Genomic DNA, 19,817 nt, shown 5'->3' with positions numbered 1-19,817 from the left:
CAAAAGAAGAATTTGATTTGCAATGAAATATCATTGATTGGTAACATTTGGAGGTGTAGTCCAATATAGATAGGAGTATGGCAAGTTGCCAGAGACGGAAAACACATATTAAATATTCCACCTTCACTTTCTCCAGAATTTTTTTATGCCACTGGCCATGGGTGTGGACATTGTTGGAGAAAAATAACATCTGTCACAGAGGGTTGTTATTGCTATACCTATTGAGGAAATGACAACCTCTTTTTCATGATAGAAAATCAATGATAACTTACTTTGTGGTGAGATAAAAAAACAAAACAAAAAAAACCCCTGAAAATTCAGCCTTACAATGATAATACTTTGTTTTCCATTGCCACTGTCAGGGAAGTGTAAATTCAACATGTAATTTTTTGATATTTTCTATATATTTTTTTTATTTTCTGTATAGCCAATGAACCCAAAAAAGTAATACAAATAGCCACAAGCATTTATCTATCCGTAGTGCTTGCCCTCATCGCTAACGGCTTCCTGTGATGCAGGTCATGCGTCACCATGGATTAATTTAACATACTTTTTCTTTTTTTTTCTTTTCTGTGGACATGACAGAGTAGTAAAATAAAACACAACAAAACAAAACAAAACCAGCTCATATCATTGATGGAAAATTTCACAGTTTTGTAACCATGACTTTTTAAAACTACACGATACAGTACCAAACCAGCAAGTTGGATGTTCTTATGATAAAGGAAGAGACCGGAAACTGGCCTGTTAATGTGACAGTGACAGTGGCTGACTGCCTTTCTTACACGGCAGGCTGGTTGCGCCACATACGTTTTCCCATTTGATCCCGACATGCGGTTGTTGGTAGTGACAGACGCCACATCGCACTGCTCCCAGAGGCCACAAATGACCTTTCATCTTTTTTTTTTTTTTTTTTTTACCCAGTAACAAAGTTCATTTGTTTGACAATGACCACCAATTGAGCATTTACACCTGTTATCTATCAAGACAATCTTACATTAGTTGCTGTGTCCTATTCGAGATGTTTTGAGTATGCAATAATACCAGTAATAATCAGCCACGCCTCTGCATCTTGATATTGAATATAAACCTTATTGATGTATGACTTTCTTGTTTGGATGCCAGGGGTATTTTCTTTTATTATACAGAATGAATACTCATTAGGTTGGGCGTTTTCAGTGGACATTTCCTGACTTAAAATGCTGCTGCATCCTGTTTTTTAAGCATTTTCATGGGTTGCAATGAGTGTGTTAACATGCTATGCGTGAGCTTCCCAGGATAAATGCACTTGAAGTGCATTACTCAAGTTTCCTATTTTTGGATGATTTGTTACAGGAGAGGAGTTTGTTTTGTGGGTCAAACACATTGGTGAAAGGACATCTTGATGCACAGCTGTAATTTGCCTTCAATATTTCTGAGCTGGCACAAAAAGAGTAGCAGTGAGGTCTTATACTATCTGAGATGCTTGAACTCCACCCCCATCCTTTGCCCTCTCCATCTGTCACCTAATTGGATTATACTGTAACATATGGAACATGTATGTATATGCTGCATGTACTCGTGTGCATGCGTACGACAACCTCAAAAGCACATTAATTAGCTGCACAAGCCAACAAAAACACCACCATTTACTACTTGTAAAAATTCTGTTTGCCTTATTTTAAAAGTATCCAGCGTGACATGAGTGTGACACTGCTGTTAATATGCAGCGGGAAAAAAACTATGTATGCACTCATTATTGTGCACTACTTGTGGTTTAATGAGAAACACTTTTTCATGCTCTACCCTTGTGAAAAACTGACACAATTTTCTATTGCCTGAAGCCTGGTGTCAAAATTATGATCTTAGCCTCACCCCTTACCCATACTGCCGTCCTGTAATGATGCTCTGAGGTGAGACCACTTATCAATTATTCACAGAATCCAAGATTTTCACTCTTAATCTTCTTGCCAGCAAGAGGAGACCATTTAAGAAAACTAGCAGAGAAAATAAAAGAAGCCGGGAGTGAGGAGAAAAAAATGAAGGCGGTAAGTTGCTTGGTGGGTGAATAAGAGAGTTTGCAGTGGGCAGACAATGCATTCAATGTGAGTATAATTGTAGTTTAACAATGTGTGGGCCTTTGGGATATGCAGTATATGGCCTTTAGACTAAGGTCGCTATGGAAACCAAAGGACCCCAACAACCCATGGTGCCCACCCACCCGGACAGCCGTTAATCATCTTTGCTCAGATCCTGGCACTGCAGAATTTGGCCAATGTGTCAAGAAGCAATTATATATACCCGATCTCCCCCTCCTTCCCCCGCTCTCCCACTCTTTTAATATAATCACAGAGCAGCGCGTTTAAAAGCCCTCTCGTCATTACAGTATCTTGAGTAGAGGGCGTGGGGGGGGGGGGGGGGGGGTGCACACAATTCAGATGAGGAGAAGACATGCAAAAAGACAGAGGATATTACATTCTGACAACCATTATAAATGTGAAGATTCTTTTTCACACAAATCATATCCAGTCATTTGCTCGCTCACTTAACAGCCTCCCGAGTTGACTGACGCACTAAATTACCCCAGCTGGCCCATTGCAATGGCGGCACATTTTGGGTCGGTGCAGATCACGATGACTAATGGGAGCTGACGAAAGGGAGATTATGTTCTGCTGCTAACAGCTAAAATGTAGAATGTAGAACCCTATCCACTAACCCACTATTTCCCCATACATGAGAAAATGGGTGGGGTGCACAGAAACAGAATAGAGTTAAGGAAAAGGAACATCTTTAAACTGTCATTATGTCATCACACTGTGAGATAGAATGAATGTGATATTGTGCTGAATGCCGCCAGTTATTGAAGAATTGTTGAATCTTTGCGTGAAGGGCGTTGCCTTCTGATCACAACTTGATAGCCTCTTCTCGTGATTTCACCATGACAAAAATGAAGTGTGTCATATTTTATTCATATTCACTGTCCTCCCACCGTCTGCACTTGCCAAAGTCATTCCTTGACAGCATGCTCCACATTAGCTATACGAGGCTATACGGAAGAGCACACGACAGTTGATGACAGGGTGCCAGACAGGTTCCATCCATTGAGCTTTTTTTATTGAGGTCGGTGGCTTGTTGCTATGCCGCCACTGCCACTCATCCCCCCCGAAAAATGGAAACACAGTCAATTATGACACATGCACTGCTAAGTGAACTGAGATTGTGTGAATTTCACTGCATAACACATTATCACATTGGGGAATGGCTCAGAATCAGAAGTGGAAAGTTACTTCAAAAGACTTGACGTCATTAGCATGTGAGGATGACTAACCCTGCATGTACTGGGGTAATTGACATTGAATAAATATCCACAAGTTGCTACAGTCAATAAACTTGAAGCATGTTAGAACTTTTACAATTTTACATAAATAAGTACATCGGTTTCAAGAGCAGAACCCTGCCAAATATGTTTTATGTGCCAAAAATAAAAAAAAAATCCCTATTTTCATGGCCATTTATGAGATTGAGAAAAACTAATTTAAAAAATAAATTGGGTGTTTGTTGAAAGAGAAAATCTCAGTTTTCAGGTCCTATTTTTCAGATTTCACATTTTGCATCATGTAAAAGTTAATTTTTATAACTGAATTTAACATACTCAGACGCTTCCATATTGAATACAAATTTATTGTAAATTTGGGAACATGCTGCAAGCCAATAAAAATATATTGCATATGCTGTATGCGTATCTACAATTTACCGATACAATGTGATCTGTATCATTTTACTGCATCATACTGAGGCATTTGGGCCATGTGGAACACTTATTCACCAAACATCGCCTGATTGCAAGTCAATGTTATTTTCTTAAATCCAATGTTGGAAAGCAAGTCAAATCTTACCTTATGAGGACAAATGGGCGATGGAGAGTTAAACGACATCTCTGGCATTTGGATCGCATTCTACAAGAAAAACACATTATCATGGGGATGTTTCATTGAAGGATATCTCCTGTAAATCCTCATTGAGAGAAGTTGCAGCTTATTTTCTATCTGTAGGAGCACTTTGGGAAATATTTTAGTGGGCTTCACCAACTGAATAAACAAACATGTGCCAGCTGACCACTAATCCAAGAGTCATATTAAATCTTCATCCTGTTCATATCTATCAGACATCACGTGAGCAAGGATAATAGTTTTGTTTTGCTTTCTCGTCCCAACCATTATTTCAGTTCCCCTACAAAGATTATAAATCCTTTGTAGGAAGATTCCCCAAAACATATGTTTCTTTGCTGGAATGCTTTTTGGGTTAAATGATTATCACATATACAAATACATCGCTTACATACAACAAAACCCCATTAACAAGCAGACACGAGGTATGTCAACAAGCCAACAACAGATGGTCCCACTGCTTGTGATTATGCAAAGATCCAAATTATTTGCATACTCACAGTGCCACAGTGAAAAAAACAGAAAGAGTGAAGTGTCTTGAGCTGACCTTAGTGGGGGAGGGATAAAACGCACAAATGTATGAGGAGAAGCCAGCACGGAAGTGATAGTTGAGCAAAAGATCTTTGGGATCAAAGCGAGGACCTGTGAGCCGTGTCCTGCGCCCTGTTGTTTTCCAAGCAGGTGCTTTCAATTACGCCCTCATATCCAAACATGCAGCTTGGGCACATTTAATGGTGCCCTGTACGGGACAGATGTGACACTCAACTTTAGACTCTTAACATCTATATTTAATTGTACAGAAGAAAGACACCTCACCGGCCAAGCTAACCAAGTGAGGATTAAAAGAAAAAACAGCCAGCCTTTTACTGCAGCACATCCACCACATTCATGAAATATAAATGAATAAATGGGCCTAGCTGGGACAATGAATTTAGTCGACAAAATTTTCCCTGCAGATTGAGTAGGCTATGTAACCATGATACCATCTAATTGATGTGACAAATAAACATGAGTTGTTGTCTTGGGGGAGAGATGCAAGAAATGGCTGCTTTGTTTGAGTGCACACAAACACACATGCATATATTCATAGAGACAGAGCGATTTCCACCAATGACCTTCATTCCAAACCATTCCCTAAAAATCCAGTGAGGCTTTCTGATCAAGTTGGAAGACCAAAATCTCACGCAGCAAGCCAGATGACTTTTTCAGTGTCACTATCACCAGGACAACCCACCTGGTTATAAAACACTGTGATCCTAACATTCCTGCTCTACAACAGCTCATTGTCAGGTGACATGAACATTACTGGGGCACAAAAGAAGTCAGAGTTGAGCTCTAACCCTACAGATGAAAGACTTTCCATCTCATTAGCCTTGTCACCTTTTAATGTACTGCTAACAGGGCAACGTGACCACAGACAATGAACAGAGCTAAAGCAACACTTTTGGAATCATACGTTAAAAACAACCACAATAATTTACATGGTGACTTGGAAAAAATAAAGCTACATATCTGTACCTCTTTTCTCACCAGCAACACACCTACTCACAACAAACCACCAAAAAAACATGAACTCTGGGTAGTATTCCAGAAGGTAGGTTCAACATACTCCGAGTCTATCCCTGAACTCTGAGTTGACTTACTCTGAGATGGAGGAGTCTGAGTATTCGATTCCAGAACAGCTGACCTGAGTTAGTTCAATCAACTGAGTATGTTAACCTGGAGTTACGTGCATGCACAACCACGATAAAAAGGCATCATTAATGGAGCCCCGATACCATGAGTCACCATGACAACTGAGGAAAAATAGATCACCTTATTTTACCACGATGGAGTTGGAGGTCCTTATGCAGGCCTACCTCAAGAACAAACTGATTTTTCGCCGCAAATCTAATACAGCTGCAGCAGTGAAGGAGATAGAGAGACGTCATGGGAAGAAATTGCTGTCCGAGTCAATGCTTAAATTTGAATGTACTATTCCATCGCTGTAACATTTAACCATAAGATTGTAGCATAGCCTATAGTAATGTATTTAAGTAGGAATGACATCTGATGTTCATTTAGGTGCAATCCAAAAGAAGAAAAAGGGAATTGGAAGCAGCTCAAAATGAAACATAAAAACATTAATCAAAAAGGTATGGCATGTTACTAGGCTGTGATTGCACCTCATTGTAATTTAATTATTTTAAATGGATTTAGACTATTAAACAAAGTCAATATTAATTTAAATTAAATATTAATCCAGTGGCTAGTTAAAATAATTTAATAAAAACAATTTAATATTTTCATCTCAGTTCATTCTACACATCGTGGATTAACACTTGACACAAACGCATTTATGTTTTATACCTATTGAAGTCATTTAAAATGTGACGATGGTACACCAACACTCATTAAAATAGTATTTTAAAACAAACATTGAGTTCTGCTCAGCCAACAGAAAAAAGTAATGCTCTGCATTCCCGATATTCTAAAGAAAACACTGTTTGCAAAAAAATATAGTGCTATGTGTAAAGTTTGCTCTGGGTGAGTGTTGAGGTTTGAGATATATGGCTGAAGAAGTTTTTTTTTTTTTTTTTTTAATTTAATTTAATTTTTTGGGAGCTTAAGATCAGGGGATGCTTTGAGAATAATGGTCAATTTTTGTCTATGTGAAGCCCTTTGAGACTGTTTGTGATTTAGGGCTATACAAATAAACTTGACTTGACTTGACTTGATTTATCACAATAAAAGGTCATTGTGATAAACTATGCTGTTCAAAGAAAAGCGGTTGCAATCGAAAATATATTTTTTCTAAAAATGATCAAATCTAATCTGGGTCGGAAGATTCTCTTGTGACGTAAAGCGTTTGGAATTGTTACGGCTTCGATGTCGATCGGATTTTAAATGAACAGCCAATCCATGATTAACCGCTTTCTTTGTGTGGGAGGAGACAGGTAGAAACCCTGGGTCTCTTATAGTAATCTTGCCAGCGAGCAGGTTATGTTCACAGAGTAAATTACGGTGTTTTCACATAACCATCTTCCTGAAATACCCTTTTGGTCTCCAGCAATTGTTTATTTTAAATTGCATTCACATCAAATTTACATTACAAAGCCTCATGACATTTATTTAAATTTCAAAATAAAAGGTAAACAAAAAAACGGGTATTCAATTTTCATGAGGCATTTTAATCTAAGAGTGAAAATATTACAGAAGATGAAATATTTACAAATAAAAATGATTTCCCCAAACAGTCTTGAGTATCACTAATTTAATTCACATACCCTATCCCAAACTTAAAACCAAAGGCTGATGATGTAACTCCAACTTTACGACACACATTTGCTCAGACATCTAATTGAAAAACAATGTTTTTCCTTCTGCTTTATGATATATTCATTATTACATCTATTGTGTACATTTGTAAGTAAACTACACTTGCAACACAAGGAATTGATTGAGTTAATCATTTTAGCACAAATAAAAGGAGAACATTCAAGGGGACAAAGACTCATGTTTGTCTTGAACATATCACGGAAATTTGTTCAAAAAGGCTTCCAACAGAGAGTCTCGGATTACACCACAAATTGTTGTTTTGTTGCTTTATAGTGCCAAAGTTACCTTTGTGATTATTATTTTGTAATTTGATAAGGCCTGGGATACCAGCTGGAGAAATGGAAAAATGCATAAAACATGATATTTTTTTGTCTGATTTCTTGGATACATGCTGTTTTATGTTGTTATATGCTAAAAATTGTATCATGTATTATATATTTATCCAATGAGAAAAACACAACATTTCTCAATGAGTTTCACCAAAGCAAAAGGCACCGTGGATTTACATGCAAGATTATTTCAACTATAAATAGAAGTCCAGTCATATTCAATTTCCCAACCTCAACAAGCCCCACAAAAATAAAATTAAGGTCTATTGAAGTCTAGCCGGTGTGTGGATGCTTGAGGTTGAGTTGTCATTAAAGCCTGTGTGTGAATGCTTGAGGTTGAGTTGTCATATAAATCTGTAGGTTGTCATATACTGCACACTGTTGTCATCACTAATATACAATAAAGTAGGTACTATACAATGCAGACTCGCTGGTTGCTATATGGTCCTGCCTTACCAGTGAAATGGGTTTACTCAGTGGGCTTAAAGGAGCAATGTAGTTCAGGGATTATCAAATGCCCTCCTTGATCATGTGATGTTTTTTTTTTTTTTCAAATTTGTGGCACTTAGTACTAAATCCAGGGCGAGAGGAGCTCTTGACAGAGCAGAATGAAAAAAGGCATGTACTATAGTGATGAAATAGATCAGACTTAACAGTACTTTGCTTATCAGAGGTAAGTCCAAAGAAGTGCAGAGCAAAATAAATGTAAATTATATGTTATTCAATGTCTACACTGCAATAAATGCACATCATTGTTTCCAGTCATGTAATTTTTTTTTTTTTCTTCATGATGAGATTCAATTCACCTGTTAGAGCAGCCTCACTATTTAGCTACTGGGATGCACATAAATGTGCTGTAGAATTTAAAACAACATAAACATCATGGCTTTGGATGTCTGAACCCCCACAACTGATTTTCTCGACTAAATTCCTTCCCCCCTGCCCCCCAAGGCACCCTGCTGTTGTTCATTACAAATTTCTGAGCCTGGGGCTATTTCGTAGTGTTTCAATCCCTGCATTATTATTTAGCTGCTTGGATTGGACATGCAATCAAAGGGACACGCAAGCAATGCCTTTTTCACGATGCCCAGAGAGAATTGCTGTCATGAAGAGCCAGAGGATCTGTGGTGCAAAACGACCCCTCAAAAAATTCATCTTTATTCTCAATATATTATCAACCCCAATTAATGTCATTGCCAGGCCCAAAATGAGACATATCAAAACAATTACTTGGATGTGGCTTCAAGCGGCACAAAATTTCAATGTGAATGGCATCTGAACCTTGGATCATTATAATGCCTGCTTACAGACAGAAAAAACCCATCAAAAAAGATTGAATATCATTTTAATGGGTAAAAACCTACAAGGCCTTCAGACTGTCTACCTGACATGTTATTGATAGAGCATGTCAGTCAAGCTAAAGAACACAAGGACGGCATACAGACAGACTGACAAGACATAAGCAGACTGCCTTCCATCTCACTCTCTGCCTGGCATGTTTATGTATCTTGTATGTGAGCGGAAGGCAGTCATCGTGCATATGCATGCACGATGACGTAGTAGGTTCACAAAACCAGTGCCTGAGGGAAACTGCATATAGTGCAAACACTTTGAAAAATTTTCAGGGTGGGCCTCATTTGCAAAGCAATTTGACAACAAAAGTAGAATACTCAACCACTTCAAACTAATCTTTTACAAAACCAACTGGCAAGGCTGCTGACTTTAAGACGAGAAGAAATGTGTAAAACTAATATCCGCTGTCTTGTGAGTTTGCTTCTGCTGCGGCTTGCTGGTAGACCTTGCGCTGCACCAGTGCAACCAAATGATTGCTTTGGTTGGGGAAGAACGTCCAATTTACATGAGAGGGTGTTCTGGAGTCACATGGGAGCTTGCCTTTGACCAACATGCCAACAACCCTCTGGAAAACAATTCAGTTACATCTTATAAGGCTGTTGAGTTTCAAACAAACTTTGTGAACACGTTACACAGTTCCTGTAATTGTGTGAAGGCTGGGAGTGTAACCAAAGAACACACACACAATTGTGTGTGTGTGTGTGTATATATATATATATATATATATATATATATATATATATATATATATATATATATATATATATATATATATGTATCTATATATCTATATCTATATATATATATTGCTGTATTGCTATATATATGTATATGTATGTATGTATGTATACACATGTATATTTACATACACATATATATACATACATGTATATACATAAAGTAATCCCTCGTTTATCGTGGTTAATTGGTCCCACGCCCACCCGCGATTGGTGAAAATCCACGAAGTAGAGAACTTACATTATTACAATATCCACACAGGGATTTTATGAACTTTAATTTAATTTTCAAACACTTTTATGTACTTTTACGTGTGCCGTGTTTGTGTGTGTGTGCGTGTGTGTGTGTGCGTGTGTGTGTGTGCGTGCGTGTGTGTTTGTGTGTGGGAGTGTGTGTGTGTGTGTGTGTGTATGTCTCAGTCTCTCTCTCTCTCTGTCTGTCTCTCTCTCTCTCTAATTCCGAAAAGCTTCTGCTGCCATGGATTGGATTGTTTTGACAAGTACAATATTGCAGTGGATTAACAAGAGTGGGATTCAATACAATGTGGCTTTATAATCTGAAATAAAAATTTAATATTGTTTTTGCAAGCAGGTTTTTTTTTTTAAACTGGGGGTTTGTTTGTCAGAGACAAACTGGGTAAGTGAGTATCTTGGGTAAAAAAAGTAAAGATAAAACAAACATACCGTAAATTTTGGACTATTTCGGAACCTCAAAAAATTTTAGCATTTTGATCAGTTTGACTATTAAATATCTTATCTATGTTATTTATTCAATTGAATACAGGTCAAAACTTTTTTAAAAATAATTGTATTCATTTTTTGTCTCTATTTGACACAATGTCTCAACTCTTTCTCCCTCTCTCGTATATATATATATATACATATATATAGGTTAAATTCTGTGAAATTAAAAGGTCAGTGTCTCCTATAAGATGAAAATGCAGACAAATAGTTTTTTTTTTTTTAAACACAATTTAACGCAGCATATTGAGGCTACGAGAAAAGAGACTGCAAGCTGAAAAGCTCACTAATCCATTAACATTTCTGGGTGACTTTCCAAGATAAATACTTTGTCTTTGTCTTGGTAAAAGAGCCTCGCCTTTGGGATCTGGCTCAATCCACATGGCAGGAGACAAACTTGACCATATAATGTGGCGCGTGTTTGTCACAAACTGGAATGCATTTCTTTCTTTAAAGTACATTTCTTGGCCTGCAATCGTCATTCACTCCCTCAGACCAATTTGTCACTCTAAGCCTTGCTGTGCTGCTGCCAGTGCTGGATGATAGCAGTGGGCCTCTCTGATCCAGGCAGTGGCGAGGGAGCAGGCCAAGTGTTACGCGAGCCACCCTGAGACAACCGGCAGCCACTTATGCCGGCCGATGGACGCCTACATGGCAGGCGACCACTGGCAATGCAGAGTCTTTCAATTCGACGCAGAAAGCAGCTCATCGACTGTCTTGGGACCTTTGTTTTGAGCTTGAGCATGGCATGCATTTTTTTAGCCAGTAAAGTCCCTTTTCTTTGCTAGGTCAAGACTGTAATGAGGCCCCCTTGGGAAAAATAAACTCACAAAGAGTATGTAGAAAAGGTTATCCTGAATGGCTGTAGAGTCAAATTGATGTCATTGAACAAGGCTGAATGAAATGGTTGGCAAACAGCATGGTGCTCCCGGGATTGGCAACACATTGATAGTTTTAGAATCATCATTATAGTTAGTCTTTATTTCATTTTGAGTCTTTGGATTTAATAAGTTTCAGATTGTATTTCTTAGCTTTTAATTTGTTAGCTTTTATTAGATTTAGTTTTTAATGTTTTCTTTTGATTTAATTTTGATTATAGTTTTGTTCAAATATTTCAGTATATTTCATTTGTGAAAGATGAAAAAACATCACAGTAAGTATTATGCAGTAACATTGCAACAAAAATCCAAATTTGCACTTATTTGCACTTTGTTGATCTGCTTTACAAGTCCATGTTCGTCAACATTTTTCTCCTGCACACATCCCTCTCAGGAGCACAAGGTAATAAACAGGTCACATCATTATTCTTGTTTTGAACAACTGATCACACCCTCATTCAAATGCTTGGATGCCATTTTATTGTTAAGCTTATTAGCAGGAGTCAACCAATTTATTATTGCTGTTCTCGCACTGGCTGGGTGAAGAGAGCGTCAAGTGTATTCAGAATTACATTAGATCAATGTTAGTGACTGTTTGTCACAGCCAGGCCAAACTTTATTTTAGGTAATATCAGCACACGTTAAATATGCTTTTTTGGACTTCTGTATGTTTCTTTCTGGTAGTACAAAGGTTAAAAAATAGTAAACACATGCCTATCCTCTAATTTTTGAAAACACTCGCAGTTGTTCGAATCGATGCTTAAGTTGTGTATTTTGCTCCATGTAGTGGTACTCAAAATCGACATCATTTTTCATCTCTACCTTTTGCAACCATGTCTATAATTAAACTACTGCATGTACGCATATGCATTGAGAAGGGCATAAGGACTGAAACCAAGCAGAAAATGAACTCAACTTAAGTCAACCGAACTCAACATTTTTCACCCGTTGTTTAACCCCGCACTGAAACAGGCAGAGTCAAGACGAGGCCGTGACAGGCATCAGGCATCAGTGGAATCCAGGAAACACAGAGCAGGCTGAGGAGGCACAGGTGTGCTATTTGTATAGTTGTACCATCTTGAAATGGTGAGCATGTAAATAAATGCTAAAATAAAGCTATTACCAATATTCTAGCCGATAAATATTATGGTAATTACACTGTAATTGTGTAACAAGTTGAGCAATCCTAAACAAACAGGGATAATAAAGGATATAAATAAAGGAAAAAAGTTGAAGTTGCTTTAACAGGCTGCCAACTCATGCAGCATCAGTTTAAAAAAATGATGAATATAAATACATTTGAAACGATGCTATTAGAAGTGTTAGTGACCTGCTCTTTGTGTGAGGCCAGTTCCAGCTATCAAAGTGCTCTAAAATGATCCAGACACAAGAAACACTGATGACATTTTTGTCATTGGCAATATGGCATGACTTCAACATTGTAATTGGTTCCTAGACAGCCCTTTGATAATTGGGAAGCTCCAAAATGTTATTGCTGAATAGATGATATGTTGCGGTCATTTTTGTTAGCATTTGAATATGTTTTCATGAGCTGAAAAGTTTTCCCTGCCACTGATCATTTTGTCAGCGCTATGCTGGCACCACTTTACAGCGTGGTTTAAACGTGCTTTTCAAACGCTCTATATAATGATGCAGAATCAGTCACCGCAATTGGTCTTAGATTTTATAATCACCTTGTGTATGCTAAATTAATTATCTGCATATACTTCTCATATTACGCAAATGAACTGTGCGGCAATTCAGCGCATTTTGGCAGACACAATGTTTGCACCCCATTAGTAGGTAGCGTCCACATCAATTTGCGTGCACAGTCAACTTTGCGCCTCTTTCTACACTCACAAACCTTTAGTAAATCAAGCCCAGTGAGCCTAGTTGAATGCCTTAACCAAGCCTTTTTTTTACCCATCTCACAACAGCAACAACATTTTATCTGTCTGACTATAATTTAGGGATTGATTGGAAATGAACATGGAAAGGCCCAATCAGTTCCCCTTGTATGGGCCTGCTTAATATGTGTGACTGCTCCTTGAGCACTGATGGCAAAGACATTGACGATTAAGGCCAGAGCCCAATCAAACCAGCTGCGCTCCAGCTCCCCATGGTGCTGCTTGTGCCAGCCATGTGTTTCACACCAAGAGCAAGCAGGGATGCTCGCACCAAAGCCCCAGCCTGGGGAGCTTCAGCCACACATGAACTGGGCAAGTAAGCGGAATGGGCTTTCAGTAATTTCATATTTTCCCAAGAGAGACAGAGAGATAGTTGCTTGGCATGCATACATAATTATTAGTTGCATCAAACCTCAAAAGAGAGAGAGGTTTTTATTCATTTGGAGGGGAGTTGTCAGTTACTGAAGACCAATGTAAAACACATAGGGTTCATGAAGACGGCATTATGAATGCTAGTTCTAGTCACAAATAAAACAATGGCAAGTCAGCCAGGCTGAACTATGTTAAGCACTCCCACCCATCCGTTCTCAGAACCGCTTTACTATTTCGATATTATATGGGCGTATTCATTTTAGAATGCGTTTCCAAATTTTCCAAAATTTGTTCAGATAATTGGGTTTGCTAAAATCCTACTCTACTGTATTTCATTTCACACTTTTGTGGTATGCCTGACTTGGCCACTTGGGGGAAAAGAGACGGTTATACTGATCGTTATTATTAATATCACTTGGGTCCTAGGGAGTTGTTGTTTCCTTGCAGCGACAAATCATATTGCAGCAGGATATATACTGCGTAGAACTCAAGTGGAATCATAATATCGCAACTCCTCTCTTTATTCATTAGTATGACACTAATATTTTTCTTCCCAGATCATACATAATAGAGTGTATGTACTATTATATACTGTTCACATGTTACTGCTGATGCAACTGTGTTCAATCCATTGCTTAAAGCGTCAAAGCACCATCAATGTTAATTACCATTAGCATTAAGCCAGCGAAGTGTTTTTTTAGGCAGTTCTCTGTCTATTTTAAATACCGTACAAAAGGTGTAATTATTTTTGTTTCATGTTTTGTTTGACAATGAACTTCAAGGGGGATCAAACAGCTGTTTGCTGGTTTTTCAATAACAGTAATTGTTCACTATTTGCCCCAAAATTTGCTGCTTATTTTAGTTGTGTTCATTGCCACAATATATTACTTCTATCTCACGTCTGATGCTAAGGTCAAAGAAATAAAACAACAAACCATTGGTCAAACGACGGCTTGCATTTTGAGATTTTTTTTTTAACTCTGGTCATTCCTATGTCAAGGCACCACTGTAGATAGATATTTTTGAAAATGTAGTATTTCTGTTCAGCTTGCCTGGTTCCTTTTATATACTAAAATCCAATTTTCACTGAATTTCTCCAGTGTGTGATAAAGGCTTATTTGAAATGATAGTGTTCAAACACATATGTCATGGACATCTACATGTTTCAAAGCACAACGCTGTACATTCCTGAATGCAACCCCCAAAACAGCAGTGGGCTGTCAAACAAAGGCGCATGCAAGGCCTTGTAAACAACTAATAGAGCTGTCACTGGTGGAGGCAGAGGTTGCGACCGTGGAATGGCTGGGATATTTGATTCTCACCCAGCATTACCAGCATCTTTGGGAAAGGCTTTATAGATCAGAACAAAGGAGCAGTAAGGCTTTATCAGAGCCAACACAGTGAAACACATGATGGGATCAGAACCCAAAGGTCAGTTGCGGATGTGAGCTGTCATGTTGTCCGCTCCGTTACTCTGTGCTGTTGCCATTGGACACGTAACCCACATCTTACCTTGAATATAAATTCAGTAGACAGTTCATTTTATGCAACTGCACAATGTAATGAGATTTGATTCAAAGCTCACTTTTGAGTCAGAAGGCGGAAAATTCCACTCTTTAAATGACCAATTGACCGATGAAGTCTCATACTTTTGTGGAGTTTCCAGGCGTTAGTGATGGACATCATGTCAGCAAGTATTTATTCCACGCAAATAGTCTAATACAGCAAGCCTTTTCTCTATTTAAGTGACTCTACATAGAAAGCTATACATGAAATCCACTGCCAAAATCAATATAATATTGGCTTATATTTTTCTTGACTTAATGTCAGTACGTGTTCGTAGACAATGCCACAATGATGTGACTTACTTTCTACAGGGCTCCACTCGTTGAGAGAAATCCCTAATCCCTCACAAGACAATAATAACAATAATGTTATCCTTATTCCCCGATAGAACCACCAGGAGAGATTATTTTTTGTAGGGATGGGTGGAGGGCAGCAGCAGAGGTTGTATTTGATGAAAAGAGCCATAGGGAGTTATTTAAAGACATGGCAATTAAAATCAGACACAGTGGCCAATTCTTCCCACCATGCTAATCTTCTCTGATACAGATGTAGTGTTGTTTCCCGTTGCGCTGTATCTATTGTGTATCATTATACATTTTTGGCCCACTTCTCTTCAGTGCTTGAAAAACAAATATGCATTAATACCTGTTATTAGAGAAGCACACCATTCCAACCAACATGATATACAACCTGAGAATGTAAGGAGAGAGTAGGGCTGCAACAGATGCTGCTGACTGGAGAATAAACTTAGCCCACATGAAAGAGGATGAAGGTCTTCTTTATTCCCAGACTTCAGAAAAGCCTGCCAGACCCTTACAAGCACTCACAAACAGTAACCAAAATACCATAAACAACAATGAGTCTGCACACACTGAGTTATGGTTTAACATAGACAACCGTTCGTGGCTATAATTAATGATGAATAATCCACTTAGAAAATGTTCACGACTGTCATCTTGCTGTCAGCGTGCAGGATCGTTCATTGTTATGCAAATAGATTTGTGATTAAAAACACATATGATGCATGTGAGGCTTCTGTGAGTTCTTTCATCTGAAAATGTTGCTGTGCTTTTTTTTTCTTTTGCTTTGTTGTCATTTTCTTACAAAAGCCAGCAGGTTTCTCTCAGCATGAGGTGGTTCAAAACCTCCCTGCTCCTTATTCAGGGGTAATCCTCTCACCCACCTCCTACTTGTTTAAGATGGCAAAAGTACAGCAGCTCAATTTCCTAAACACCTGGCACTGAAAGACGGATGGCATCTTGGTAAATTATTCTCCTTTTGTATCCTCTTTTGCTCTCCTCGCCTTGGACTCTGACTTTGTCCCACCTCCCATTACCAAGCTTTCGTCGTAGACCTCAGTGGACGTGAATACTCGTCTCTCTTTTCTCGGCCCGCCTACCCAGGGTACAATTTATTTTTTGGTTCTTCTTTTTCACTCGCTCCATCTGTCAGTTACCTCAATTCTCCATCGCCTTTCTCAACCAATCATTTACCATTTTTCATCCCTGGCCATTTCAGCCGTCCTCACTCTTCACCTGCCGCTCCATTCTGTTCGTTGTGTATCACATTGCTGGACCTCTATCTGCGCTGCAACTTAATCTGCTTCTGCCTTCACTTTGCGCGCCCACGTTAAGCGAGTGACACAAAGCTTGGAGGAGGAAGCTGGGGTTCCCTTGGTTCTGCACATGCTTGGACGTCGTACTTAACCTAGAGGGGATGACTTCACACTTGTTGGAGTGGAGGGTCGCTGTGGAAGGTTTGCTGCAGAAGTGGGGAGGGGGTCTCAGTTGGGGGCCTTGGAGTGGTACACTGGAGTGCTCATTACGGCTCTGTAGGCACTGTCCTGTGGGGCATTCTCACCGTGGCTGTGGAGCTCATTACACAGGGAAGCTACAGCATCAGAGACACAGTATGAGAAAAAGAGAGGCCCGCCCAAATTACCGTTAATCAGAGGTACCTGTAGACAGCTAGGTCCTCCCTCCCCATTACCTTCTGTAAAGCCCCCACCTTACCACAAAGCACACACTACTCCTTGCTGCTGTAATTATTGCAATTGCCTCACTTGACTTTCATTCCAACGCATAGAGCTGCGCAGCTTGCCTTCTAATGAGACACCCAAAGCTATGATCTGGAGGTTTTATTTATTATTCGATTATTCATTCTGCACAGCACATATAATGTCAATTATTTAGATTTGCACGTTAGCAGGGCATGTGTTGCAGAGCTCTCCCCAACTGCGCTTATTGACAATCACCTCTCATCCCCTCATCATGGTGGCTAGAGAGTTAATTAGGTTTGAGTTTGATGTAGACATAACTAAAGGGAGATGATTCCAATCAAACAGTGTTTGAATATGAGGTGACACATACGCATCGTAAAAAATGTTCACCTTAAACTTTAACCAAGTCCAGTTTGGGCAACAAGTACACAAGCTTGCTTCAATATATTGCTCGATAGATGTATACAGTAGAAATTTATAAAGAGACCAATGTGATGTGAATGAGTCAAGGCATCAACGGGATGATGCCACACCTAAACATTTACTAAAGAAGCCTTTTGGATTAAAGAGGAAACAATTTCAACAAACAAAAACAAGTCCTGTTGCCGCCATTCAACATTTGTGAATTCTTGTACACAATTTATATTTTTATTCTGAATTATTTTCTTTATGGTTGATCTTTGAAAAATATCCATCCCTTCTTAAAACCGTGGTTGCGGGTGTTATAAATGTTAACACCACCAAGGGGTTGTAATTGGATCACACAAACACTAACTGGGAAAAAACAACAGCATAATACTCATCAAAATATAAAGAGTTCTGTCTCTAAACATGGAATGTGGCCTCATTATTTCAGCTTGATGAGCTGCCACACCTGACAGAAACATGACACGTGGCAAAAACAAAAGATTTGTGCTTCTCGCCTGATCAACTCATTCCCTTGTGCCCATTGAGAAGACATAGAGCAGTTTGCACCAGGGAAGGAGGGGATAAAAAGCACAAGTTCAAAGAGATTGTTTCTTTTCCAAAGTGGCAGAACATTTGACAAAAGATCCAGATTTATACATGTTTTATCTTGAATCTCGGTTGATGAAATGGAAGTGCTGCGCATTTTGTTTTGTCTGCAGTGGAAAGCCAAAGGTGAGCGTGAGAAACAAAAACCATGCAGGAAACGAGAAAAATAGAATCTTTTAACTTATTTTCAATCTCGCTCATGGTCACAAATCAAATTCCTCTAAATTTTATGAAACACACTGCCACACAAGCTTACATTTGTACTTCTTCATTTTGCTTGTAGTTATGAAAATTGTAACACAGGGAAGCTAAGGGTTTATGACAGAGTTAGTGAAACTACATTGTCATAGATTTCCGCTGCTTACAAGATGATGGATTACGATCATCAGTGGAGGGCTTCTAATCTAATCTGGAACACTGCTCATCAAAACTGCTCTCATAGGAGGTGTGCTGATCCGGGATCACTAAAGATGTCCTTGTTTTTTCTCCATTTTTAGAATGATCTAAAGCTAAAAGTGATGTTAGATCAGCAATGTCACTTTGAAAATAATAGTGCTGATCTATTTGGTGCTCTGATGTTTAAAACAATATATCTCCACATGATACCAACATGACTTTAACACTGCACTGTGAATACACAAACAGATGGATAAAGAAATGGATGACAGCAATTTGTGTTCCAAACTATTGCACATGAAACTCCAACAAGGTTTTATGGATCTTGCAATGGGTAAACATAATTCTGGACCTTGCAAACGTGTCACCAAAAATCAAATGCATGTAATTGTCATAAATGTCCGTACCTCACAGAGAGGGGAAGGTGTTAGCAAACGTGGCAAATGTTTTTTCATCAGGGTTCTGTTAAGGTAGCAAAAAATCTTGAAAAAATACCTCTTGAATCAAAAGGTTGCAGAAATGTTCACCAGACCTTTGCTAACAGTTTTAAATGGCTACAAACTTTTTTTTTTCTTTTCGATATCAAGTTTTGAACTTGTTCAAATTTTATTTGGGACAAGAAAAATGTTTGCAACCTTGAATGAATCTGACGAAAACCCAACATTTTGCCAACCTTTGCTGTTCAGTGAGAATCAAGATTCTGGGAAACTAGGTAGTCGAAATGCCGAGGCCCCACGCTCCATGGCAAAAATAGACTGCTGATGTTCTTATTGGCAAACAACATAAAGTAGCATCTATATTATTTTTATTTAGCAACTAACTAGTGCAAAAAAAAAAGAAAAACAGAATGCCCTAGTCGCTGCCAAATAAATCTTGGCTGTTGCGAAGGCATTCTCTTGCGATTTGTCATTTGGAGTTGTAGCCAAACTAGATTTAGACAGTCAACATGTCACAGAACTAGTCGCAGAAGCCCACACCCTGCATGACAAAACTGAATTGCAGGTTTGTCCCAAGATGATAGTATTCCCATATCACGTAATACAGCTAAAAATAAATAAATAAATTGATAACCTGGCATTAAAGAAGATCGTGACAGTATGTAGATTGCAATTCTGATATATTATTATATTGACTGCAATCTTTTTTGGCTTTAGGTAAAAGTCTACTATTAGGCCATTTTTGGGTTGCCTGCTCCCTGTTCACAGTTAATAACATACTTGAGCTGTGAGCCTGTCCTTTTGCATAGAACAGCACCACGTTGTCCTCAGCAATATGAACTGC

General features: G+C 38.6%; 1 protein-coding gene across 5 annotated transcripts in view; it reads right to left on the bottom strand.

The window, feature by feature from the left end:
• The window catches only part of pcdh11 (protocadherin 11), a 232,684-nt gene that overhangs the window by 70,512 nt on the left and 142,355 nt on the right, over nucleotides 1-19,817 (bottom strand). For all 5 annotated transcript variants that reach the window (XM_088379239.1, XM_088379247.1, XM_088379256.1 and 2 more), the window contains one exon: nucleotides 3,876-3,935. In XM_088379239.1, coding sequence (XP_088235365.1) covers nucleotides 3,876-3,935 — 60 coding nt within the window. The remainder of the gene's footprint in view (nucleotides 1-3,875; nucleotides 3,936-19,817) is intronic.

Source organism: Syngnathus floridae, chromosome 1 (assembly GCF_059516105.1).
Source record: "Syngnathus floridae isolate MCC-2025c chromosome 1, RoL_Sflo_1.0, whole genome shotgun sequence".
NCBI classification, from domain to species: Eukaryota; Metazoa; Chordata; class Actinopteri; order Syngnathiformes; family Syngnathidae; genus Syngnathus; species Syngnathus floridae.
The sequence above is the reverse complement of the archived record's forward strand: the minus strand, read 5'-3'. Positions and strand labels throughout refer to the sequence as shown.